Source organism: Dama dama, chromosome 5 (assembly GCF_033118175.1).
Source record: "Dama dama isolate Ldn47 chromosome 5, ASM3311817v1, whole genome shotgun sequence".
In the NCBI taxonomy this organism is placed as follows: Eukaryota; Metazoa; Chordata; class Mammalia; order Artiodactyla; family Cervidae; genus Dama; species Dama dama.
The window spans coordinates 95254261-95280319 of NC_083685.1; the positions used below are offsets into that span (position 1 = coordinate 95254261).

General features: G+C 53.5%; 1 protein-coding gene across 4 annotated transcripts; it reads left to right on the top strand.

Annotated features, from left to right (window-relative positions):
* The first annotated feature begins 692 nt into the window (after positions 1-692).
* Positions 693-24456, top strand: SLC13A5 (solute carrier family 13 member 5). 4 transcript variants are annotated; one of them, XM_061141027.1, is made up of 12 exons: positions 693-794; positions 5833-5961; positions 6226-6362; positions 8696-8883; positions 9882-10047; positions 11779-11901; positions 15623-15832; positions 16810-16910; positions 17936-18054; positions 20038-20199; positions 23000-23137; positions 24289-24456. In XM_061141027.1, exons 1-12 carry the CDS (start codon positions 693-695, stop codon positions 24412-24414), a joined length of 1701 nt encoding a protein of 566 aa, XP_060997010.1. In that variant the 3' UTR covers positions 24415-24456. The 4 variants fall into 4 exon arrangements, with proteins under 4 accessions (XP_060997010.1, XP_060997011.1, XP_060997013.1 ...); XM_061141028.1 differs by having other exon boundaries at positions 8747-8883; XM_061141030.1 differs by lacking the exon at positions 23000-23137.
* The last annotated feature ends 1603 nt before the right edge of the window (positions 24457-26059 follow it).

Consider the following 26059-nt stretch of genomic DNA (forward strand, 5'->3'; position numbering starts at 1 on the left):
CAGCGGGGTCCGGGCAAGGAAGCCGAGCGTGACCGGGATGGGGGTGGTGGGGTTGGTGGAAGGCGAGGAGAAGAGGCCCTCGGAGCAGACCGCGCTGGGTGCTCGGTGGGTCATTGCCTTTGTGGGAGACCCCTCCGGGATCGGCGTGTGAGGAGAAGTAACCAGGTGAAAAGGAGGGAGAGATTGGGAAGATGGATCTGAAAGACTCAGAAACCGCTGGGAACCTTCACCTGGGACCCAGACGGGGCCCAGGAAAGGCAGATGAAGATGCAGAGGGGGCTGGGGGGGGGGGGGGGCACCCGAATGTCTAAGCCCAGACTGAATGACAGATCCCTCCCGCTTGGACGCCCTCGGGCACTCCTCTCTAGGGCATCACAGGTGAAGAGGAGGGAGAGATTGGGGCTTGGAGAGTCAGCAGGTGCCGGGCACCCGACCCCTCCTGGAGCGCCGGCCCGAAGCGCTGGAGCCCGCAGGCGCCGCCTGCGGCGGCCCAGAGGCAGAGTTGGGGGCAGGCTTGTCCCACCGACCTTGCGGGATGGCCCCGCCCCCGGAGCCGCGGGGAGGCTCAGTCGTGGGAGGCGGAGTTGCCGCCGCCCCCTCCAACCCCCTCCCTGGGACTGCGGCCCCTTTTTAAGCCGGTGCAACGACTGGCTGCCCTTCTCTCGCTTCTCCCGCCAGGTTCCCTCTCCGCGATGGCCTCTGCACTGAGCTATGTCTCCAAGTTCAAGTCCTTCGTGATCTTGTTCCTCACCCCGATCCTGCTGCTGCCACTCATCATTCTGATGCCCGCCAAGGTCAGTTGTGTCTCTGGGCAGCCCGGTGGCTTCCGGAAGCCGGGTGCCCCTTTTGGGGCACCAAACCCGGGACCATTAGGTGGAGCGCACGGATTCCCGGGCGGGCACGACTTCCCCGGGGGCACGCACCTTCTGGAGCTGCGGATGCCGTGGGAGGTGCCCTGCCAGGAATTCTGAGGGGCATGGATCTTGGGATTCACAGATCCCAGGAAACAAGAACCGTCTTGGCAAAGCACACAAACCTAGAAAATAGCACAGATCTTGGCCACACAGCCCATCCATAGGCTCAGAATCTCCAGGTTCATAACCCAGTCCCCAGGGCCCCTAAAAGACACCTGTACCTACAGGGAGCTTGGGCACTTGTCTTTTCCTTCTCGCTCCTGTCTCTTCACTTAGGGACTGAGGACTTCCCAGCTGTAGGTGGCTTCTGAGGCCAGTCAGGGACAGACAGGAAAAAGTCATGACCTTGGTGGATTCTGTGCTATGCTTAGTCGCTCAGTTGTGTCTGCCTCTTTGCAACCCCATGGACTGTAGCCCACCAGGCTCTCCGGTCCACAGGGGTTCTCCAGGCAAGCATGCTGGAGTGGGTTGCTATGCCCTCCTCCAGGGGATCTCCCCAACCCAGGGATCAAACCCAGGTCTCCCGCATTGCAGGCAGATTCTTTACCGTCTGAGCCACCTGGGGTTCCTGAGTCCTGTCTTTGTCCCCCTCTGGCCCTTTTTTGAGCCTCAGTTTCCCAATCTATGGTGCACATTTCTTTCCAGCTCTGAAGCCTAGGGAGCCACAGCTGAATCAGAGTCCTGCTGCCGCTCCCAGCTGAAAAGGCAGGTCAGGTTGGCCTGCTTTTGCTCACTGCCCACTGTGGCTCCGGCAGGAGGCAGGACATGTTCCCAGAACTCACGCCTTGGGTGGCACAACCAGGGTTGCGGGGAAGCTGTGTCCTGAGCCCTGGCCTCCGAGGGCTCCCGGGAAGGAAGCAGAGAATGAATGGCCTTGGCCGCAGGGTGGGGGCGGTGCCGGGAGCGCTGGCCCAGGCCCCGCTGGGCAGTGAGAGGCCCGTTTGGCAGAGGCCCGAGCCGTTTGAAACCTTTTGTGGCTGCTGGCTGCTCCTTACTCATTCCCTCTTTCAGCCTTTCACTCTCAGCCCAGACAGGAAACCTCTGCTCCCCCTCCACAACCCAGGCTGGTTTGGGCAACAGAGGATCTCTTTAGGGGACGCTCTGAAGGCAGTTCTGGAGGAGTGGGATTGTACTGGGTATCAGGAAGCCAGGCTTCGAGAGAACTGGACTTCCACCTTTCACCCCATTCTTGTGATTTTAGCCACACCCCCGTGTTCCCTGAGACTTGATGTTCCCATCTGTACAATGGAGCAAGAAGGCTTGGTTTTGACATTTTATGGCTGTAGGTGCCAAAACAGGTCATGCTGGTTCCTAGGTGGGGGAGGAGCCGTTGGGTAGGCTGATCACAGACCCTGGATGGGCTGAGGACAGCAGGTCCAACAAGGGTGGCTCTTCAGTTGCCACATCAACTGTGATCCACAGTATTTCCTCTGTAGAAAGAGATTTGGGGCTGTTACCAGCTGTGGGAGGGAGTCAGGCAGGAGAGCTGTGATTTGAGTCCTGCTGGTGGAAGTAGTGTTCCCCGGACTAATTATAGTCACTTTGCTGACCCTCCTGCTCCAGGAGAGTGTGACCAAGGCCACCTGCCCCCCAGCCCACCAATATACAGTGGAGACCCTGAGCTAGGAGCCCCAGCTCAGGTTGTGTCTGCGTGTCATTAAGTTAGGCTGGGAGGGAGGATCAGGCGAGGGAAGGGGAGACATCAGTGACAGTCACTCCAAAGGCTGCCTTTCTGCCTTTTCCTGCCTGGTGCTGGGGCAGGGGCCTGGGAGCCTGCAAGGGGAGGGTAGCGACTCCTAGGGTGAGTCCCCCTCCACTGGTGCCCCAGCCTCTCTCTGCTGCAGGCTTCCTTCTTTTATTCTTCTCCTACACCTTGCTTCCTTCCAGTCATCATCTCTCCTCCACTTTTCTACCCATTTTCTGGGCTCTTTCTTTTTTTGTAAATTGCTTTTTATTAAATAAACAATGTATTCATTATTATTAAAAATTCTTAAAGTCTGGAAAGTATAAAGTAAAAATGAAAATACTTTTTTTTTTTTTTTTTGGCTGCACTAGGTCTTAATTGTAGCATGTGGGATCTTCAGTCTTCATTGCAGCATACAGAATTTTTTAGTTGCAGCATGTGGGATCTATTTCCCTGACCAGGGCTCAAGCCGGGGCCCCCTGCATTATGAGTGCAGAGTCTTAGCCACTGGACCACCAGGGAAGTCCCATTGAATGAAAATACTTTCAAATCCCATAATGTACACACAGTATGTTCTTTTAGCTACACTTTTCCCATTAAACAATATGTCGTGGATGCCCTTCTTAATAATTAGGTTAATGATAAGCCACAGTTTTCTTCAGTTGTGCATTTAATGTATTTATTGAGCTACCCATTGTGCTCAGTACTGTGCTGGGTGCTGACCTTTAAATCCCATTGTCCACAGTGAGCTCAGCTTGAAGTACTCCTCTGGTCATACTCTCTGCTGCAGAGAAGGCTCTGAGCTCACTGGGGTTCAGGCTTCCACCTGCAGCTGGAACCCATCTCATTCTGCACAGTTGCCAGCCTCTCTTCAGGCTTCTCAAAGGTCACCTGTCCTTTCCTTCTCTACCCACAACCCTCTGGAGCATTCTAGATGAGGGAGGGTCAACTTTGTGGGAGGGCATGGCAATCCACTCCAGTATTCTTGCCTGGAGAATTCCATGGACAGAGGAGCCTGGTGGGCTACAGTCCACGGGGTCACAAAGAGTTGGACAAGGCTGAAGTGACTTAGCACGTTATTCAGGGGCATCTCCTGAGCCTCCTGATAGAAGCAAGGAGGAGAGGGGGTAGTCAGTCTCGTGTGCTTTCTATTGGTTTCGTTCGGAGCCTCTAGGAACTGTCTGGGAAAATTGCTTACACGTGTCACCTGCTGTTTAGATAATAAAAACATCACTTTCTATGTGGCATATGTTTAGCATGGGTGCTCTTCAATCCTTGATTTATACGTGAGGACTTGAAACAAGCAGGGGGCAGCCAGGGTTGGGAATGGGAGGAGTATTTTATCAAAGACATTGTTGAGAATTGCTATTATATGATGATAAGGAGACTGAGTTTAGACAGTACTACTGTGCTTAAGAGGCTTCTCTGGTGGCTCAGTGGTGAAGGATCTGCCTGCCAATGCAGGCGATGAGGGTTCATTCCCTGGGTCTGGAAGATCCCTGGAGGAGGAAACGGCAACCCACTCCAGTATTCTTGTCTGGGAAATCCCATGGACAGAGGAGCCTGGTGGGTTTTGCAACCACGGGGTTGCAAAAGACTTAGTGACTAAACAACGGTGTCTGAAATCTCTGCAGCACGCTCCCTCACTGCCTACCCCTGCAGCAGATCATTCCTACCTCTCTTTCTCGACCTCAAAGACAAGGTAGGCCACACAGTGGCAGATAATGATCACTGATCAGGCCTGCCCGGTGTCAAAGGCTGGGCTCCTAACCACATTGTTGTCCTGCCTTCAGCCCAGTGCTGTCAGCAGCATTGACTCCCCTCTCCTTCTCAACTCGGGGACATCTGGCAAAGTTTGGAGACCTTTTGTTGTTGTTGTTACAGATGGAGAGTGCCACTGGCATCTAGTGGGATGAAGGCTGGGGGGCTCCCACACACCCTGCCATGCGCAGGACAGGCCCCTCCCCCTCAAAGCATCAATAGTGCTGAGGCTGAGAAACCCTGCATCAGAGTAAGGAGGTGTCCTGGTGTGCTCGTATTTTATCACTGATAACACAATCCGGACAAAGAATGTCTCTTTGTGCGATGTTCCATGCATATAACACATGTTATCTTGGTGATGATAAACTGTGATTGCGCAGGTGCGTTTGTCTTAGCCCATGCTGTGCCGGTCGTTCCTCCAATCAGCACTTGCTGAGTGTCCCTGGGGTGTCAGGCCTGTGTTGGATGCTGAGTGACATGGATTCTGCTCTCCATTGCTGACTCCACTCTTCGGGGTGGGGGGGCATGAAGTCAGGAGTGGTGCTGGTGAAACAAATAATGCCAACTCAAGTGTGCTGCTTGCTGGGGGTGGGGGTAGGGGCATAGAGGAAGGGCGCAGACCCAGGCTAGGGGCAGGAAGGGGGAGATGCCCAGGGAGCAGTGCTGAGCTGAGCCCTGAGCACTCTCTCCAGGCCAAGGGAGCGTCTTACAGCCGTGGGAGGCGGGGCATCGGCTTCAGTTCTCACCATGGCTCTGGGGTCATGGAGCTCAAACTGGGAGTGGGCAAGATGTGGCTGGAGGGGCCTGCTCCGTGGCAGAAAGGTCTCCAAAGAGTGCTAGGGCATTTGGCTTCTGTCCTGAAGGCAGAGAAAGGCTTTTAAACAAAGGAGTGATATGATCTGACTTGCAAAAAAAGAAAGGAAGCAGCATTGTGGAGTGATGCAAGTAAAAAGAGCGAATTAGAAGATAGCTGTGCTGTGCATCTGGGTGGTGCTAGTGGTAAAGAACCTGCCTGCCAGTGCAGGAGACATAAGAGACGCATGTTAGATCCTTCGATCAGGAAGATCCCTGGAGGTTGTCCAACTCTTTATAACCCCATGGACTGCAGCACTCCAGCCTTCCCTATCCTTCACCATTTCCCAGAGCTTGCTCAAACTCATGTCCAATGAGTTGATGATACCATCCAGCCATTTCATCCTCTGTCTTCCCCTTCTCTTCCTACTCTCAATCTTTCCCCGCCTCAGGGTCTTTTCCAATGAGCTGACTTTTCAAATCAGATGACATGGAAACCCATTCCAGTGTTCTTGCCTGGAGAATCCCATGGGCAGAGGAGCCTGGTGAGCTCCAGTCCACGGGTTGGACACGACTGAAGTGACCGAGCACACAGGCATGCATGCCCACTGCCATGCTGAGTGTTCTGGGCTGGGGGGCGGGATGGCAGCAGTCTGCAGGATCTCAGGGCTGTCTCTCCAGTTTGTCAGGTGTGCCTACATCATCATCATCATGGCCGTTTACTGGTGCACAGAAGTCATCCCCCTGGCTGTCACCGCCCTCCTGCCTGCCTTGCTTTTCCCACTCTTCAAGATTCTGGACTCCAAGCAGGTGAGCAGCCCCAGAACATCTCTCCCTATGACTCATCCTCTGAGCTCAGCTCTCAGCTTCGTAGGATCCGGGGGACCAGATCAGACCCTGTTTGTGGGCTCTCTCTGGCAGAGAGACGTACCCTTGACCCCCTGTCCCCACTCCAAGCTGCCCTGAAGTCAGCATCTGTTCTGCTCGCCTGTCTCTGGGGACTTGGGTGGCCCTGAGCCCAAGGAGTGTGTGGCCAGGGGGCGGGTCTGATGGGGCCTCTGTGCCCACCTGCAGGTGAGCATCCAGTACATGAAGGATACCAACATGCTGTTCCTTGGCGGTCTCATCGTGGCTGTGGCTGTGGAGCACTGGAACCTGCACAAGAGGATTGCTCTGCGCACGCTCCTCTGGGTGGGGACCAAGCCTGCACAGTAATTATGCCTCCTCTCTCTCGCAGTTAGGCCCCAGGGCTGGGGAGGGGAATATGGGGCGCGGACTCACAGGGAAGGGCTGACCATGGCCTTACCTGGGCAGGGCAGCCAGGCAGACCCCTGGGTGGGTCATGTTACAATCTTAGCTAGGGAGGCCATATGCAAGGATGGTGGGAGTCGGGGAGCAACTGGGAGGGGGGTGTATGGTAAGCAGCAGTGGGTAAAGTTTCTCTGAATCTAGAGAAGACTGCTCAGCAAGGGTCCCTGCATGTTCAGAAGACTTCCTGGGGGAAAGGCTGCAGGATCCAGGGGACAGGGTGGGTGCAGGCTGGATCAAGCTGTACCTGATACCCCTAGGAGTTTTGTGGGGAAAGCAAGAAAGAGATGGCTCAACTACCTAGCTCAGGGGGAAGTAGAAAAGTCATCCAAAGCTGGCACATCTATTCCTCTGCAAAGCTGCTGCCCACCTCACCTTCCCCCCACCACTCAGTGGTCTCACCCCTCTCCAAGCTCTCCCTACCAGTCACAGGCCATTCCCGCCAAGTCGTGGAGCTGATCTCGCAGACTCACCATGGTGCCTGCAGTGCCCAGGGCATGATACCAGGGGCTTACTCATCACCTCTTCTAACTCTTACCACACCTCTGAGAGTTGGGGTTTATTCTCATTACCCATGTTCTGTTCTGTAGATGAGGAATTTGGGGCAGAGAGGGGTTAAATGGTCTGCTGACATCACATGGGGATTGGACCTGGCCTGTCTGATGGCACCCTGCCCCCTCTAATCTGGAGCTCAGGATGCATCTTTCTAATGATGCCGTGACCCAGCCCAGCCTTGGGAAGGTGGGTGGGTTAGTTCACAGTTAGTCCGTCCTTCGATGTCCTTGTGTCAAGGACCATGCTGGGCCCTGAGGGCAGACACCTGCCTGCCCTCCAGGAGGCCAGTGTCTGAGCACCCTTGGCACCCCAGCTCTCTTGAGTGAGGGCTTGTGACTCTTTGACCTGTGACCCTTCTTGACATCGAGCCCCTCCAGTGATTGGTTTTCAGGGTCACATCAGAACTGGTTGCCTAGAAACATGAGGCCTTGCAGGCCCCCGAATTCTTGTTCCTAGAATCCTTTGAGTGGGAGGCTTTTCTCCATCAGCGGGTGGACCTTATTCTGGAGTATGCTGGAGCATTTTGCTCCCAAACCAAATCCAAGATATTCATTCATGCTTCTCTGCTCCCTCCTGTCACTGCCCCCTCCTGTAAGCCTGGCTTCCAGCCTTTGTACTTAGGGGACCATGAGGTCTACCTGCAGGGACATCTGTTAAACCACAGTGCAAGGCAGCCCCCAGACCCTTCTACAGGCAAATAATTGAGTGGCCCTGGGGAAGGGCCTGACTGCGGAAGGGCTTGAGGGCCAAGAAGTTGAGTTCCATTCAGTCAAACCCCTCCTGCCCCCAACCCTGGAACGCCTTCTGCTCCTGGCCTTGTGCCAAGTGTGCGGGACCCATGGTGAAGAATCAGACCTTCGTGCTCACGGAGCAGATGTGGACACAGTTCTGTCTCCAGCCAGGGAGGAGCGTCCTAGAGAAGACCGAGGAGGGTGTGGTCAGCCCTACCCCGTGTGCATTGGGAGGGAAGCGTCAGAGAAGAGGTGCTGCCTGAAGGCTCTGAAGGGCCATGAGGGGAGTTTTCCAGGCAGATGACTCAGCGGGGACAGAGGTAGAAAGTGGGGTGCCATACGGGAAGGGAACATGTGTTTTGAGTACTCTCTGGGGCTCTGATCCGCGGCAGAGTGGAGGGGGGCACAGTGTGTGAGTGGAGACGGGGGGTGGGGGTTAGCCACGAGGGAGGTCCCACTTCCCCAGGCCCCTCCTGGCTCTCCCCCTTCTGGAAGCCTGACTCCATGCAGGCCTTCTGAACTCAGGAGGAGCAGGATCTGGGGGGCTGGGAATCCTCCAGGTAGAAATGGGAAGCTGGGACTGCTCCTCCTGTGCGCCCCTAGGTTGTACTAGGGCCTACTCCACGCTCTGCCTGCACCAGCTGCGTGCCTGTGCTTCGCTTGCTAGAGCGTGAGCTCCGTAGAGCCACGACGGGAGCTGAGGCCTCGTGGTGACCCAGTAGCCAGCAGAGTAGATGTCAATAATGTTTGTGGAGATTGGCAGAGGGAGGGAGGTGGGGAGGCAGGTATTAACACTGCATCACTCCTAGACTATCCAGTCCCAAACCGGCCTCTGCACCCTGGTGCTGGCGCCTGGCGTCCCTGCACGGGGCAGGACCTAGTTCCCTAGGGGTTGGGGGTGGCCGGGGGTGGGGAATTCTCTGGCTTTCCTCTCTGCCCCTCCTCTGCAGGCTGATGCTGGGCTTTATGGGCGCCACGGCCTTTCTCTCCATGTGGATCAGCAACACGGCCACCACGGCCATGATGGTGCCCATCGTGGAGGCCGTGTTGCAGCAGATGGAGGCCACGAGTGCAGCCACCGAGGCCAGCCTGGGGACCCTGGAGCTGGCAGAAAAGGGCAAGGCCGGCGAGCTGCCAGGTGAGCCCCTGGCCAGGGCAGGCTTCTCCTCTGTTTCCAAAAACTTGAGCCACCTCCCTGCTTGCTTTCTGGAGCCCTCATTTTTTTATAAGCACATAGAGAAATACTTTGAAATGCTGTTTTCCTAACTTTTAGGAATGTGCTTAGTGCATAAAAGTTCCATCTTTTCGTGGAGCTTACAGCAAGTTCCTCCTGCATCTCTTCCTGCCATCACAGAAATCAATACATGTTGATGTGATTATTCATTTGGGTATCTTTTGAGCTCCTACTGGATGCCCTGGAATCCTTTCTACCCCTACTTATCCTTAGGGAGGCCTCGTCTGAACAGGCCAAGTCCCTCCGCCACTCTGTTCCCACAGGTTTTGGGGCTGGTGGTCATACCTTGGCTCCCCCGCTGGACACTGAGATTGAGGAAGTCAGAGAGTGCCCATGCCTTTCCTCTGCCTCGTTCATCCCCAGGGCCCCGCATGGCCTCTCGGGGCCTGTGCTGATGGCCAGACCCTGGACCAGGTCCTGGGCTGCAGAGATGAAGCAGACACCCTCGTACTGCAGATTCACAGAGCCTGGTGGGATGGGGCCAGGGGGCCCCTTGGACAGCTCATCTGACTCGGGAGAGGCCACAGAACACCATAAACCAGACACGGAGGAAGCATAGAAAAGGAAGAGGCCTTGCTAGGAAGAGGGGACATCTGAGATGGATCGGGACGACTCAAGGGAACATCTTGAGTGAGAGCAAGGAGGCAGGAAAGAAAGGAGTGTGTCTGAAGCTGCTGAGTTTTTGCACGAGTCATTGAGGAGCCGTGGGACATGACCGTGGGTGGCAGATGGGGTCAGACCACAGCCTGGGGCTTGAGGCTGAGGAAAGAAAACCTGGGGGAAGAGCTGGCAGAGCCGGCATGCCCAGATCCTCAAGTCAGCAGCTGGGTCAGGAGCTGGAGCTGGAGCTGGGCAGGTGGCCCCCAGGGCTGGCTCAATTCATGGCGGTGTGCCCACCACAGGGAACCAAGCAACTCTGGAAGGTCCCTCTGCGAGGCAGCAGGAGGTCAACAGGAAGAAAGTGTGCAAGGCCCTGACCCTGTGCATATGTTACTCGGCCAGCATTGGAGGCACTGCCACCCTGACGGGGACCGGACCCAACGTGGTGCTCCTGGGCCAGATGCAAGAGTGAGTCTCTGGCCATGACTTTGGGGACAATAACAGTGTGAGAGGGATGGGGCTGGAGGGGCCCACCCACCTCTGCCTTCTCTTCAGCTGGGTTCTGGGGCTGGAGGGACATGTCAGAACAGGGAGGATGTGCTGCCTTCAGCCTCTGTGGCCCAGACCCGCTGCACACGCTCAAGACCCCACAGCGGGGGAGCTGATGTCCACAGACAGGGTTGCTTTTCACCCTGGGGCAAGTCCCACCTTTCTTTCCTGGGCTCAGGATTCTTGCTCAGAAGGGGAATGTGGATTGAACCCAGACCCCGTCATGGGAAATGACAACGTAGTTAGAGAAGCAGGGTCCTTGGTTAAAACTTGTAGAAAACAGATGCCTCTAAAGACGCTCCCCTCAAAGCCAGTTCACAACCTTGCTCTTTAATGATGATGGTTCTATGATGTTGGGGAAGGTTAGCAGTTAGGTTAGCTGGTGCCTCACCGGCTCACCACTATGGCCCTTCTAATTGCCCTTGAGGGGATGTGTGCTCTTGTGTGGCCCCCAAACAGGGGGCTGTTTGGAAATTTTCAGCCCTGACCAGAAAGGGACCAGGATCTGATGGCGTAGTTCTGTGCCTGGTCTTGTGAGGCTGGGGTCACAGAAGTGAGAGGGTCCTGGGGCCTGCCAGTGGGATACTCAAGGGCGACGGAGGGTAGCAGATGCCTGGAGAGTTCTGATGGGTGATGTAAATGTGTTAGTGAAGATAAGTACAAATCGCAGTAGGTACAGAGAGAAGGAACAGAAGTATGGTGGTGGCCGTCCTGTGTAGACAAGCACCCTGGACAGGGGTGGGGAGGGTGGCTTGGAGGTGGGAAGGGCAGGCCTGCAGCCTGGCAGGGCGGGCACTTGAGATGGAACAAGCAGACCGCTTTGCTTCTGCAAGTGTTTTCTGTAATGACAGCCTTATGGTTCTCCCTGGAGCTCCTCTGGGCAAAGCTGCCTGTCTGGGCTGAATGAGAAAAATTGTGGCTATGTTGTTGTTTAGTTGCTCAGTCGTGTCCGATTCTTTGCAACCCCATGCACTGTGGCCTGCCAGGCTCTTTAGGCCATGGGATTTCCCAGGCAAGAATACTGGAGTGGGTTGCCATCTCCTCCTACAGGGGATCGAACCCATGCCTCCTGCATTGGCAGGTGGATTCTTTACTGCTGAGCCAGCAGGGAAGCGCTATGCCACTTCACTCTTGGGCTAAAGGGAGCAGCGCCTGGGCCTGGGGGCAGAAGTGACTCTCTTCCAGCCCCCAGGAAACACTGTCTGATCCCACCCTGGGAAGATTTTGAGATTTGATCTTTTAAGGGGGCCCTTCTCTTGTGGAAGCCCACACCCACAGGGTGATTCTGAGGAATCCGTGGACCCCCTGGACCTGTTGGCCAGTTATGTGTGTACAAAGGTGTATTCTTCTAGACTGAAGGGCCTCGCTTTTCATGAGCTTCTCAGCCAGGTGTGGACCCCTAGGAGGGTCGGCTGGTCACACTGCAGGCTTGTCTTGTGCGTGGCTCTGTTCTGGGGCCCCTGCTTGATTGAGAGAGTGCCGAGTGGTGCGTGTGGGTGGCTGGACCTCAGGGGGATGAGCTCCCCCTGCTTCAGACTAGCTCTCGGGGCCCAGCTGTAGTTCAGCCTCTGCCCAGAGGGTCCAGCCTACCCACTCTCCACAGCCCAGCATCTGGTAGAGATGTGGGTGGACTGGTGTGTCTCCCATCAGGTTGTTTCCAGACAGCAAAGACATCGTGAACTTCGCCTCCTGGTTCGGATTCGCCTTCCCCAACATGCTGATCATGCTCCTGCTCTCCTGGTTTTGGCTCCGCTTCATGTACATGAGATTCGAGTAAGTCTGAGATGGTGACACAGTAGTGGGTCTGCCCGTGCCGGGCCCTGCAGCAAACCCCTCTGGCTCAGCAGCTAAGTCTAGAGAGTGCTTCCTGTCTGGTTCTGACCGTTTCTCAGCAGCCCCATCTCTTGCTGGCTTGCCCTCCATTTCCTGCCACCCCTGCGGCTCCGCATGCCTTTGCACTTGCTAGTCCCTCTCCCTGGAATGCCATTCCCTGCCTTCCTCCCTTCCAACCTCCTCAGTCTTCAAGGCCAGTTCAAATGCCGCTTCCTCGGCAACTCCTTTCCCAGCTCCCACCCTCACCCACCCACCCCCCAGCCATTCCGATTCTGACGATTGCCAGCTTGCTCACTGCTCTGGGCCTCCCTGGACACTCCACGTTCTGAGCACACCGCCCCCCACCCCCCCGGCACTTGAAGTCATGCACCAGTGCCGCCCCCCCCACCCCGAGCTCCTCTGGGGCCTGCGGTAAGTCCTCTCTGACCCCCGCATCCGCCCAGCACCCAGCCCAGGGAGAAGGAGCACGTGTGCCATTGAACGTGAGTCAAAGCAATTAACGAGACGCTTGTTCTTGGTGTAGAACCAGTCGCTTGGCTGCAAGCGACTTTTAGACCAGGTCACGGCAGACGGCCTGAGAGTGTCCCAATCAATCCAAGCCCAGATTTACTGAACGCTCACAATGTTCCCAGAAGCACGCCACTTCTGCAAAGTTTACCTTCTGGTTCCCAGCACACAGGCATGGTTCACCAAGGTCAACCTTGACAGTAGCCAGGCTTTGCACAGAAACCATGATGTGTGGCTGACAAACACCTCAAAATGTTGTTGTCATTTAAAATTTTTTTTTTAATTTGTTTTTATTTATTTGACTGCCCCCAGTCTTAGTTACGGCACTTGGGATTCTTCGATCTTTGCTGTGGCAGATGGGATCTTCACAAGGGCATGCACGATCTAGTTCCCTGACCAGGGGTCGAACCAGGGCCCCCTGCATTGGGAGCGCAGAGTCTCAGCCCCTGGACCACACAGGGAAGTCCCTGTTGCTGTCATTTTTAAAGGCATGGACTTATCTACGTGAGCCGCATGCTCTGTGCCTTAATTCACAGGGAGCTAGAGCTCCAGTGAAAAACAGGCCTATGTGGCAGGAGAGAGGAGACTTCAGAGCTGAAAGGCAAAGATGCCCATGAAAACCTGTGAGTTAATGGGGAAAAAGGGGCATTTTGGTTAAGTTTTCTTCTGAAGGAGGAATTGTTTTGAAAACTACAGTAAAAAAAAAAAAAAAATCTCTATCCATAATCAGAGCAGCTGTATTAAAAACGTAAAGGTAGACTTAGGCCTCAGTCACATCCCCACCCTGCCCCGTGTCCGGGCCCCCTCGTGAAAGGGAAGCTGCTCCCTTAGGCGCCTGGCTGCCCAGCTTGAATCCCTTACTTAGTTGGTTATGGAGAGCAATGTCACGGTCTTTCCTTCCAGCCTGATTCATAAAAAATGGATCTTCCAGAGTTTATGGGCAGTTTCCTAGGCCGTGTCCAGCCAAGGAGGCTGCAGCTCACCCCAGGACCCCTCAGGACTCGTGGGACATTGCTGCTGGCTTACACCCAGCCCTCCTCATCAGGTTGAGCCCTGAGTCAGGGAGGAGAGTTTCCTGGACCCCTTCCAGGGGGCTCAGGGTCCCTTGGCCTCTCCAGCAGCATGTCTACCCAGTTCATCAGCCTCTTGAGGAAGGCCATTCTACTGCAGAAGGACACTGTGCACCCATCCAGCCCCCCGGGGCTCCCACAGGAAGGCTGGATCCATCTGCCTTTCTCTCATGCCAGCCCAGAGGTCACCAGATGGATTAACCCAAAGATAAGCGTGGAACACTTAGCCTCAGAGGGACCTGAAGGCCTGGCGGCACCACTGTGGCAGGGCCGGCACTGGACAACTGAATATATGATGCTGCCCCCAGAGTCTGCAGCCGCTGTGTTGTCAGGATGTATCACCAGCATCAGAAAAGGGCTGGGTGGCTACCAGAGTCCCCTCTTATCCTGTTCTGGAAGCCTGAAGCTTCCGGCCCAGCCCCAGAGTCTCAGGAACTACAGAAGGCAGTAGATTGGTGGCAGGTAGGACACAGACTCTCTTGCCACGGGGGCGAGGATAGAGAGGCCAGCTCCCACTCCAGCGGAGCCATCTCCCTGCTTGATGATCTAGAAGGTGTCCCTGGTGGGTGGCCCTGGGGACAAATGGCCTGGCCTCTTGTCCAAAGTGGAGATCCTGACAGGCTGTGTAGACCTGAGTTCCCAGCCCTCACCCCTGTAGCATCCTTTCCTAACCCCTGAGCACCATGGGAGGCTGTGTCCAAACATCCCTGAGTCCCTGCTCCAGGCCAAGCTGCATCCCCGGGCTGGCTCTTACCCTCTTAAAGGCGGTTCGCATCCAGCCCTGGCTCCAGGATTCAGCACCCGGGTACCTATTCTGCAACTCCTGTGCTCCTTGGAAGTCTGACTTAGGGTCCCAGGAAGGACTCCCAGAAGGGAAGGCTCTCTAGGGACAATCAAGTTGGCCTTGCCACCACCTTCAGGCTGATAGATTCCTCGGGGTTGGTATTCTGTGTGTCAGTGACCCCAGCCAGTCCCTCCCCAAGACTTCTGTTGTTGAGTCGCTCAGTTGTGTCCGACTCTTTGCTACCCCATGGACTGCAGCACGCCAGGCTTCCCTGTCCTTCACCATCTCCCAGAGTTTGCTCAGACTTAAGTCCATTGAGTCAGTGATGCCATCCAACCATCTCATCCTCTATTGCCCCCTTCTCCTGTCCTCAGTCTTTCCCAGCATCAGGGTCTTTTCCTATGATTTGGCTCTCCCCAGGGCTAGGTATCCTCCCCGGGGAGATGTGCTGCAGGGTGCCCTGGGCAGGCGTGTTGGCCAATGGGCCCTGGTCCCTTGGGAGCCCATCTAAGAGCAGGATCTGGCTGGCTTCTCCCCCTGCCTTAGCCACACTCACTTCCAGCCCCCCCACCTCCCACCCCCCCGCCCAAGTCTGCTGGGTCCCTAATCCTACCTCAGCTCCTTGGAATGTAAGCACCCACCTTGCTCCTGCCTGACCCAGTCTGCTGGGACCTGTCCTTGTTCCTTGTGTCCTCCTGAGTCACCTGATGATGAGGACTAGCATGCCGGTACCATTGAAAGCAGCTCCAGGCCGCAGTGGGAGAAGGAAGACAGGGAGCTTGAGGGAGCCTTGGCTCTACCGTGAGCTGGTTCCATATTTCTCAGTGTCCCCTAGATGATGGCAGCAACTGGCCTCTAGGCGACTGATACCGGCCAGGACGCCCTTGCCAGCGGTGGCTTCGATTCTGCTTGTTTCTGCCCCCTCTACTCCTGTCCATCCCTGCTCCATTTTGCTCAGTCTCCCACCCTCCTGGCCATCCTCTCTTCCTGAGTCTTGGCCTAGACTGGCCATCTGAGCTGTGCCATCTCAGGCTTCCTTTGGGGGCACCCTCCAGTTCTGGGGGCACCCTGGGGCATATGCTGGGCACACAAAACAGACTTTGCCACTACGTCCTGAGAAGTTGGGTGGGCAGATGACAGAGATGTGGAGTGGGGAGGGACTTGCTCAACGCCCCCTGGTGACGGGCAGCCCGCTGTGGCTTTCTAACACATTCTGCTGCCCGGTGTTCACAATTCCATTCAGCCAGCCCTGGGGCCAACCAACACACTCCCCCCGCCCTGTCATCTTTGCCTCCTCTAGTCTGTCCTGGGGCTGCAGCCTGGAAAAGAAGAGCGAGGAGAAGTCTGCGCACGAGGTGCTGTGGGCGGAGTACAGGAAGCTGGGGCCCCTCTCCTTCGCTGAGATCAACGTCCTGCTCTGCTTCTTTCTGCTGGTCGGCCTGTGGTTCACCCGGGACCCCGGCTTCATGCCCGGCTGGGTGTCGATCGCCTGGGCAGAGGGAAAGACAAAGTAAGTGGCTCCTCCTGCAGCACCTTTCATGGCTCTCCTCCTTTTCTGCTGTCCAGTTCTGAATGCTCTGTTGGTTTCTGGACTTGCTTTTGTCTCACCAGTCTTTCCGACAAGCTCACAGATGTGTTCTTGTGGTCCCTCAGGGCAGCCAGGCTGTGACAGAAGTTTGTTGGGCGACGACTGGGGCTCCCAGTGCTCTGGTTCCCCAATCTCTGTTCTGCTATCTATCCTTTCTTATCTTTCTCCAGATTCGGATGAGGCCCTCTGAAGACGCACATCCAGGGTCCAGAAGCTTCTTTAGAAAGAGACTTGGCCAAAGGGAGATACGGAGTTTCTCTTCTGGCTAAGTTATGTGATCAGAGAGGAAGAAAAGTTGAGACCATGCATATCGTAGAAAAGGCAGAAGATGTGGTCTGAGAGGTAGCCACCTATCAGTGCCTTATTTCATTCTGAAGGTCTGCTTGGGGTCACCCCAGAGTCCTTGCAGTCATCCTGGTGACCCCAAAATCCAGAGAATCTGGTTGAGAAGAGTGCATGAAGCTCATCTACAGAGCAACACAGGCTGAGAGAGGGAAATGAGCTGCTCAGGGTCACTCAAAGATGGTGGCAGAGCCAGGCCAAGAATATAGGTGTCTTGGTTTCCAGCCTGGATTCAGTCTGCATCAGCACCCCTGATCTTGGCCTTTGGGGTATCAATTTTCTTTCTTTTTTCTTTCTTTTCATTTTAATTATTTATTTACTTGGCTTTAGTTGCAGCACGTGGGATCTAGTTCCCCAACCAGGGATCGAACCCAGGCCCCCTGCATTGGGAGCACAGAGTCTTAGCCACTGGACCACCAGGGAAGTCCTGGAGTATCAGTTTTCTTTCTCAGAAGAGCCAGCTTCCTCACGTAGGAGAATTCAGACACAGAACAGGTTCGTTGCGTGACTGTCACTGCAGCCAAGCCGGGCTAATCCTATGTGCTTTCCCTGCCCAGGTACGCCTCCGATGCCACCGTGGCCATCTTTGTGGCCATCTTGCTGTTCATCATGCCTTCGCAGAAGCCCAAGTTCAACTTCTGCAGCCAGACCGAGGAAGGTAAGGCTCCTGTCCTGGCCTCCCACTCATCAGGGTTGGGGCCCTGGCAGCCAAGGGTCTCCATGAGGTTCCCTGGGCCCAGGAGGGAGAAAACCTCACCCTGTTCCAAAGGCCTGGCTCAATCACAGAGTCTGGACACTGGGTGTTTTCCAAGACTGCCCTGGGTATTGTTTGGTGCAAGACCTCTTCTTTTGCTTTTTAAGCATTTGAAATCTTATTTATTTTATAAGAGGAACAGAAAGGGATTTCCCATGATGCCATCAGTATTTTGGGGGTTTCTCTCTCCCTCCCAGTCTTTGTTAGTATGCATACAGATGTTATATAGCTATAATCAAAACATATTTCAATCTGTTTTCTGTTGGATTTTGTTTTCATGTTTTTGTTTGTAGTTATTCTACAAACATTTCCTGTTACTGTTGCAGCCTTCAAATTTATTTTCTTAATTATGGCATTATATTATATCAGGGGGCTATAACCATTCCCCTGTTATGGAGCATTCTGGCTATTTTGAATGTTTCATTATTATAAATGAATGTTTTTGTATATATAGCTTTTTCTTTGAGAGTGTTTCTTCTTTAGGATAAATTTCTAGCAGTGATGGTGCTGGGGTAAAAGAGTATATATATCTTAAAGGCTTTTAAAATGTATTGGCAAATTGTTTTTAAACAGGCTGTACCAATTTATAACGCTACGAGAGCATATAATAGCTTTAATATATCATGTCTTTACCAGCAGTCAATGTAGTGATTACTGTAAATTTTAGCCTATTTACAGCTATGAGATGGCACTCATTGTCCTTGCAGGCTTTTTGCCCCCTTGATGAGATCACTTTTATCTCTTTTGTTTGCTAATGCTGCTTTGGGTTGTGTGTGATTTTTTTGGCTGTGCCATGCGGCTTGTGGAATCTTAGCTTCCCGACCAGGGATTGAACCCATGGCCCTCAGCAGTGAAAGTGCAGGGTCCTGACCACTGGGCCACCACTGGAATTCCCAATGTATGTGTGTGCTTTTATCGTCTCTTCTCAGAAAGGAAAACTCCATTCTATCCACCCCCACTGCTGAATTGGAAGGTGGCCCAGGAGAAAGTGCCCTGGGGGATCGTGCTTCTCCTGGGGGGCGGCTTCGCTGTGGCTAAAGGATGCGAGGTAACTTCTCCACTGCCGGGGCGGGGGCAGGGTGAGGGGCTGCCTAGGGCCTCTTCCTTCACCGGGAGGGCAGCTGAGAGCCTCTGCACCCCTCCTTCCCAGCACCCCGGGGCTCTGCCTCTGTGTTTCCGTGTCTGTCTCCTCCACGTAACTGCACATTTCAGGAGGACAGTGCCTCTGTCTTGTCATCTGCAAACACTGCACCATGAGTAGTACCTGAAACAGAGCAAGTGCTCTCTGATTGATTTCAGAGACGAGTGAACGATCATGGTTAGCCAAGAGAGGCGGGGGACGCTGGGAAGTCTCCTGGGAGGCTGTGGGAATAATGATCTCTGCTTTGATTTACTCAAGGCAAATCTTTCTTTCAAATCTTTGTGAATAGTTTCACCATTTCCTTTGGTTCATCTACCTGCTGACCTCTTTTGTTGATACTGTTGCCATTTAGAAATTTTTTCTCTAGCTAGGTATGTAGTGACACAGGAAGAGAACAGCATTTGGAAGAAAATACCCTCCAAAATGCAACTTTCTTCCTTCCCTCCTTTCCTAATAGGGAAGCAATGAGCTAGAGGGGGAGGGGATGAGCTGCCTTGGTGCTGCTGTCCTTCATCCATCTGTTCATTCATCTGTGCATCTGTCCATCCATCCGGGAATAGAATGTTATAGATAACTTGGTCTATCTTACTATTGCTGTTTGCTCAGCATCTAGCTGGCAAGTAGTGGGTTCATAAATGTTTTTTTGATGAACATATCCATCCATTTAGTCACTTCTCCTTCCAATCATCCATCCATCTATTCATCTCTCATTCATTCATCATCAAACCTTCCAACTATATCTATGTTAGGTCAGGCATAGGAATTACAGAGGAGACTGAGATACAGTCTCTGTTCTTGAGGATTTCCCTTCCAGAGATGGTGGGATATCTGGAAGAGCAGTTGAGAAAGAAGTGACACACGAGTAAAGAAATAAGTGTGAAATAACCTAGCTGAAGAACAGCAGAAGAAAATAAGGCTGGTGTTACCTCCCAGAAACTGCTTCATTGAGGGTCAAGATAAGGAGTGTGGACTTTATTCTGAAAGTGGTGGCAGCTACTGAAGGGTTGAAACCAGAGAGTGACTTGGTCAGATGTACACTTAGGGAAAATCTCTCGGATGTCTGGAGTGGAGGTCTAAGAAGGGCGGGGCTTGGGGGAGACCCAGTAGATGCTCTATAGCCTTCATCTAACACAGTTTCAGGACACTGGACTCCATGGACCACTCTCTCCTCCTTGAGACTCTTTCCTCTTTTGGTCCCCCAAACATCATTCTCTCCTACTTGTAACTCTGGCTGTTCCTGCTCTGCCTCCTATGCTGACTTTTTCTCTATTCTCCTATAAATATGAGTGTTCCCAAAGATTCTATCCTTAGCCTCTTCTCTGCTCACTTTTCATTCTCTCCCTGGACAATCTATTCTCAGCCTAAAGCCCTAAATATAAATTCCCAGTTTCTGGCTCAAATCACTCTCTTGAGCTTCAGAACTGTGGGCGACTGAGAGGAGATGATGGACTTGAGATGTTTTGGGTGACATGGTCACTGGGCATAAAGAATAAGGGGGAGAGAGACCCTAGGATGACTCCTTAGCCTTCTAGGTTGGACAGTAGGTGAGTCTAGTCACCTAGTTGGGGAGCCCAGGGGGAGCAGATTCTGGGCTAGAGAGGGTGAATTCAGGTTGGGTCGTGTTTAGTCTGACATGCTCCCAGGACATCTGGGTGGAAATCCAGACAGTAGACCAGCTAGGCTGGAGACACAGATTTCAGAGACAGCAGAGTGAGGTTGGAGATCGAAACTGTGGGCATGGATGACAGCACCTATGGTATGTATTCAGAGAAAGAGAGCTGGAAGTGAAGGCTGGCCTGAGCTTCTCAGAGAAAGATGAAGGTCCCTCCAGGCTCTGGAGGAGCTGTGAGCCAGTGGCCCTGTGGTGACTGCCCTCCTTGCGCTTCCCAGGCTTCGGGGCTATCAGAATGGATGGGGAAGCAGATGGAGCCCTTGCACACCGTGTCCCCGACAGCCATCACCTTGATCATGTCCTCACTCATTGCTGTGCTCACGGAGTGCACAAGCAACGTGGCCACCACCACCCTGTTCCTGCCCATCTTTGCCTCCATGGTAAGTAACTCGGCTGGGGGAGAGTCGTCATTTCAGAGGAAGCTGACTGGGTCCCTAGAGAGGCAGTGACATCAGGGGCCCAAGCCTAGCTAGGCTTTGGAGACCCAGGTCCCTGAGTCCCTGATGGCCCTGGGCCTGCCCTCAGTGCTTTGCTGGTTCTTCTCGGTATCCTCTATGCTGACCCGAAGTGCTCAGCAAGAACTGGGTGCTCTAAATTTGTTTATAAATGTAATTGTTTATTTCTCAAGCTCAGGTGGCAGTGCTGGCACCAAGGAGGCCATGGGGGAATGATAGAGGGGCTCTCAGAATGTAGCACAGGTGAGCGGGAGGCCTGCAGGACAGGGGTCACCACTGGCTGGAACCCGCCAGGAAGAGATCTTGGGGGAACTGGAGCCTGGGGATGGTGGGAGGGGAGAGGACGTTTTGCGGAGATGGAGTAGTGGTACCTTAGGGAGGCCTAGGTAGTGGCAAAGGGTAGTGGACCCAGCAGGACAAAGGCAGAGAGGATCCAGCTGGACAAAGGTAGAGAGGACCCAGCTGGACAAAGGTAGAGAGGACCCAGCTGGACAAAGCCCATGTAAAGGAAATGGTTGCGGGACTGAAAACTCCCAGAAGCCCTGCTTGGCAAGCTCAGGGATCATGGAGCAGTGTGCCCTGAGCCTAGAGAGCTTGTGAATGAGGGTGCTGAGGGTCAGGCTAAAGAACTGTGTTCTCTGGGCAAGCGTAGTTTTGAGCTGGGCCTGAGAAGAAAGCAGAGCATTATAGGAAGCTCGACTGCCATCTTTTCTTGCATCTCCTTCTGTCACTCATCACATGGCAGTACCAACTCAAGGTGGCACAGAAAAAGGCCTAGGTTTAGAGTCAGAAGACCTGAGTTCAAGTTCAGGATCTTCCAAACACATCACTCAAGTTCTTTCTCCTATGCATGCACTGAGGGTCGAGTAGGATGAGGGCTATGAAAACCCTCTGTAGATGGGAAATGAGCCTGGGAGAAACTGGGGCTCACTACCCTTTGATGTTCTGGAGTTCGGAGGACAGACTTACAAAGGCCTCAGCGCAGGACTGAAGTTGGTAAATTTTCATTCAGTTGCCAGGGTGTCCATGTGTATACAAAGCAAACTAAAGTGACTTTCTCCTTTCTTTCCAAGTGAAGATGGAAGAGTTAGGAAGAGCAAAGTGGCCCATCTCCCCCACCCCTCAGCAGGTGGCCCAGAACAAAAAGATGCCAAGGAGCCTCTTTTGATGCTGGTCATGCAGCAGTGAGGACTTCCTACACACACAGAGGCCTGGCTTTCACTCCCAGACCAGTCAAATAAATGGGGGTCTTCATCAGAGCAAGTGGTCAGGCCTTTTGGAAACAAGCTTTTCTAGAATCAGAAGCCCTGAATTAGATTCCCCACAGGCCTCACAATCCTGGCTCAGCACCACATGTGGGCAAGGGGAAGGTGGTGACTTCCCAGCTTTGTCCAGAGACACGTGGGGTGCATACATCGTGGGGAAACCAGGAAGGAAATTGGCTTTTCCGAGACCTGTTTACTCACAGGAACTGTAACCTGAAACCCGCTCATACCCCTTGACTCTGGGAATTTTATGTTCTGGAGTCTATCTTAGGCAAATCATTAGAGATGCTTACAAGTTTATACTATAAAGATGTACATCACGGAACTGTGATAAAAAGTACTTCCATAATAGTAGGGGATTGGTGAAATAAGTTATCATATATTCATACAACGGAATACTATCAAGTCATTAAAAAAATCATAGTCTTGAAGGATACTTCATAAAATGGGGACATGTAATTTGTCAAAGCTGAAAATGTGTACATACACATGGCTGGAAAACGTCTAATAATACAAAAAGCATACAGACCCTTACCCTTTAGCCTTCTCCCTAGAGATAACTCCTATTATTAATTTCTTAGATATCTTTCTGGATGTGTTAGACACACACATACATGCAAGCATGCACACACTCTCTTTTTAAAAAAATGGCATTATTTCATAGTCCTGTTCTGCACCTTAATATATTACATCTTATCACATATGTCAGAGATCATTCCATTGTTAAAAGGTAAAACCTACTCAATTCTTTACAGCTGCAAACGATTCCATTGTTTGTGTGTATATATATTATTTGACCATCCTGCTATTGATGGCTGTTGAGACCATTTCCTGTGTGTTGTGCTGTTACAGTGTCGCACTGAACCGCTCTGCATGTGTGTCTGCCCTCAAGTGCATGTAGATCCACATGATGGATTATTCACTTTGGTAGATATTGACAGACATTACAAACTATATCACTGATTTATTCAACAAATATTTATGAGCATCTGTCTGCTCTGTAGGTGTGGCTGAATTTTAAGCTTTAGAGTAAAAAAGATGGATACCAAATTCCGTATACAAAATGAACCCAAATGTGTACAGAAACACATACATACTGAGGCACATGCACAGGTGAGAGACGTGGTCCCTACCCTCCAGGCTCTCTCTGTCTGCATCAGGACAGACAGATGTGCACACGTGGGTGGCAGGAGCATCCAGCACAGTCTCTGGCATATAGTAGGTGTCCAAGAAATACATGTTGAATGAATCAAGGGGGTTCAAAAAGGCGTGTTGGGGAGTTTAGCCTTCAGGGTCCGGCAGAGTTACCAACCAGGTGTGGCAAAGGGTAGTGGACCCAGCAGGACGAAGGCACAGAGGTGGGAATGCGCTTAATATGTTAGGGAAATGCTCTCAGACTGACGGTCCCAGAAGCTTTGTTTTCTGCATCTGTGACATTGTGGTGCTGTGCTTTCCCCCAGTCACGTTCCATTGGCCTCAACCCGCTGTACATCATGATCCCCTGCACGCTGAGTTCATCCTTTGCCTTCATGTTGCCCGTGGCTACCCCGCCTAACGCCATCGTGTTTTCCTATGGACACCTCAAGGTTTCCGACATGGTAACGCCGCCGCTTTTGTTCACTCCCATCAGCTATGATCCTTTGGTCCTGAGGGATACCCTGTGATGCTAAACAGTTTGGAACCAAACGTCCAGACCTAATTCCTTCTTTGCATTTATAAGCAACTTTTTCATCTTTCTGACACCATCTCTTATTTCATAGACTGTTCTGTCTCTCAAAGCTGAGAGGTAGGTTACAGAATCTCCCACCATGAGGTGCCCAAGCAGCTATTACGGGAACCTTCACTGAGCACTTGGAGGGGGTGAGGGTGGGGGTCCCATGTGGCCAACGTAGACTTCACAGATTAGCAAGAACACAAGAGTCAGGAGGGGCGAGGCTGAGGATAGGGGAAACACGAATGGCAGCCAAAGAGACTGATAGAGGCTATAGATGGAGGCGGTGGCGGCAGGTGGGTGCGGGGCAGGCTCGGGGCTCGGGGATGGGACACCGCTGCCTGGGAGGAGCAGATGCTGCCCTAGAAACAAATGCAGCCAAAGGAGGGACTCTTCTGGCAGGAGGAGAGCAGGTCTGCAGCTGCAGAATGGGGAGAGGCCAGTGTGCAAACAGGGGTGGCCAGTGAAGAGGGAACGTCCCCCGGCCCTTCAGGCGTCAGTTATCTCAGCACTGCCGCGGGGTATCTTCGGGACTCCGGGGGGCATTCTCACACAGAGGGCAGTCCCAGAATCCAGGGACTGCAGGCTCAATTCTGATCCCCAGTGAAAAATCTGCTACACAGTTTGAGGGCAGTGGTTAGTGACCACGCAAAGAAGGCAGCTCAGGCTCTGGAAAGGCCGGTGTGCGTCTGTGGGAGGGCGAAGGCGCTGGGGTGAGCCCTGGACCTGGAGTCAGACCAGGCTCTTCAGTAACTCGCTTGCCTCCCTGAGGCCCAGTTTTCCAGGCGTCCCAGTGGGCCTGAAGAGTCTGCCAGTTTCCCAGGCTGCCTTGAGCAGTGATGACTCGTACTGGATGCACTGGACTTGAAGTTACTCTGCCTGGGGGTGGGATGAGGACAGAGTCTGGCCTGGGGATGGGAGGCCCAACCAACAGCTTTGGTTCCCTTCTCCAGAGCATGGATCCCCGTGTCCCACTCACCTTTGTTCTGACAGCCTGGCAGACCCAAGGGTGCTAACTTTGACCCTGTTCTTTTCCAGATGAAAACAGGACTAATAATGAACGTCATTGGAATCACCTGTTCATTTTTGGCCATCAACACCTGGGGACGGGTCATATTTGACTTGGACCAATTCCCTGCCTGGGCTAATGTGACAGCACATTGAGACTTTGGAAGAGTTGCAAGACCATGCCCACGGCCCCCACCCTCCCAAGGACTCTTGAACCTTCCAGTATGACTTGCCACAGAGCTTTGGGGTTCATGTCCCAAAGTGACCCCATGATGCCCACACCCTATGGAGACCCAGCCGACAGGCCAACTCTTCCTCCAGGCCTGGGGTCTCAGCTGGGGATGGGCTTTGAGAGGGCAGGCTCCGAAGTGAAGGGGGCCTGCCGTGAGTCTGCTGGCGTCCATCTTTGCTGGGGGCCTGCCATCACCTCTGGGACGGTCAAGGTCCCATCCCCACTCAGCCTCGAGCTGGCCCCCCCCGGGGCTGGGCTCTGGGATTCATTTGTCATCCACATGGGAATCAGATCCCAGCTTGGGAGGTGAGAAAACAACCTTCCAGGCCCCGTGCCTCTCCCAGCTGCCCTTAGGCTGCCTCGGATCCCTCCTGACACTAAGAGGGGTCAGTCCACAGCCCAGGGACAGAGTGTCAGGTCCTGGGCAGCTCCCCACTGCTAGAGTGAGAGTGGGAACGAGAGCCTCCTGGGACCACTGGGAGTATGGTGCCACCACCATACTCAAGGATGAGGAACTTGAGTTGCTAACTTCTGGATGACACCACCCGCTGCACCCCACTTGTAATCTGCTCAATTGTAACTGATGATTTAGACCCCCTCCCCAGCTCTGCAGGACACCTCCTCAGACCCCTTTGTGGTCTGGCTGACATTTATCGGGATCCTCCCCAGCAGGTTAGTTTGACTCTCCCAGAAGATGCTTTCCTGCTCCATGACAGCTGGGGTCACACTACATATGGGCAGTGGTCACACTACACATGGGCTCCTCTGGGCCCATAGCTGGAGACCGAGTCTGCCCTCACCTGCAGGTGCAGGGGGATGGATAGCTGTTAACTGCCAAGAACAGGCTTCCTTCAGAGTCTGTCTGTCAGGCCAGAGTTTGGGCTTCTCTGGGGAAAGCTCCCTTTGCTGATTGGCCTTGACAGCCAAGCCTAGTACTGGCAGGGCATCACTGAGAACCAGCAGTGCCCAGTGGTCCCCGAGCAGATAGCCCCTGCCCATGCGTGCATCTACCTGAAGTTGCGGGACCAAGACTCCAGAGTGGCCTGGGAACCCTCAGAACCTTGGGGAGAGAAGCGTGGGAGAGCCCTGTCCTCCTGCCCACCAACCCAATTTTCTTTCCTTCCTGTGCTGCGCCATTGATGTTATTTCTCAGAGCAGGAGAAAGTCTGGGAAACTAAGGACCCCCATTCTCTCTCCTCGAGGACCAAGCTTATACCACCTGGTTCCTTGGGGTGGGGGTTCCTGACCATCCTGTCTCCCATGGAAGGTGCACCAGGCTGTCTCTGGCTTTCTGCCGTGTGCAGGACAGTGGGGTGGGGAGAGGCAGGTGGATGAATGAACACTTACACATGGCCCACTTCCCGTGTGCCAGGCCTCCCCGTGCCCTGCTAATGATCTCATTTAATCTTTGCTGCAGCCTGTGAGATAGGCAGATGTTATTAACCTCCTCTGTCTTCATTAGTACTGGGGCTCAGAGAGGCCACATCGTGTCCAGTAGTCACACATCCAGTTAGTGGCAGCTGAGGTTCTGATTCAGACCTGCCACCACCATGTCCACTGCTGCTTCCT

Coding starts and splice junctions, on each gene's coding strand:
- SLC13A5 (XM_061141027.1), top strand. CDS start 693: ATGGCCTCTGCACTGAGCTATGTCTCCAAGTTCAAGTCCTTCGTGATC. Junction 6,363..8,695: donor GTGGGGACCAAGCCTGCACA/GTAATTATGCCT, acceptor CCTCCTCTGCAG/GCTGATGCTGGGCTTTATGG. Junction 16,911..17,935: donor CTGCAGCCAGACCGAGGAAG/GTAAGGCTCCTG, acceptor GTCTCTTCTCAG/AAAGGAAAACTCCATTCTAT.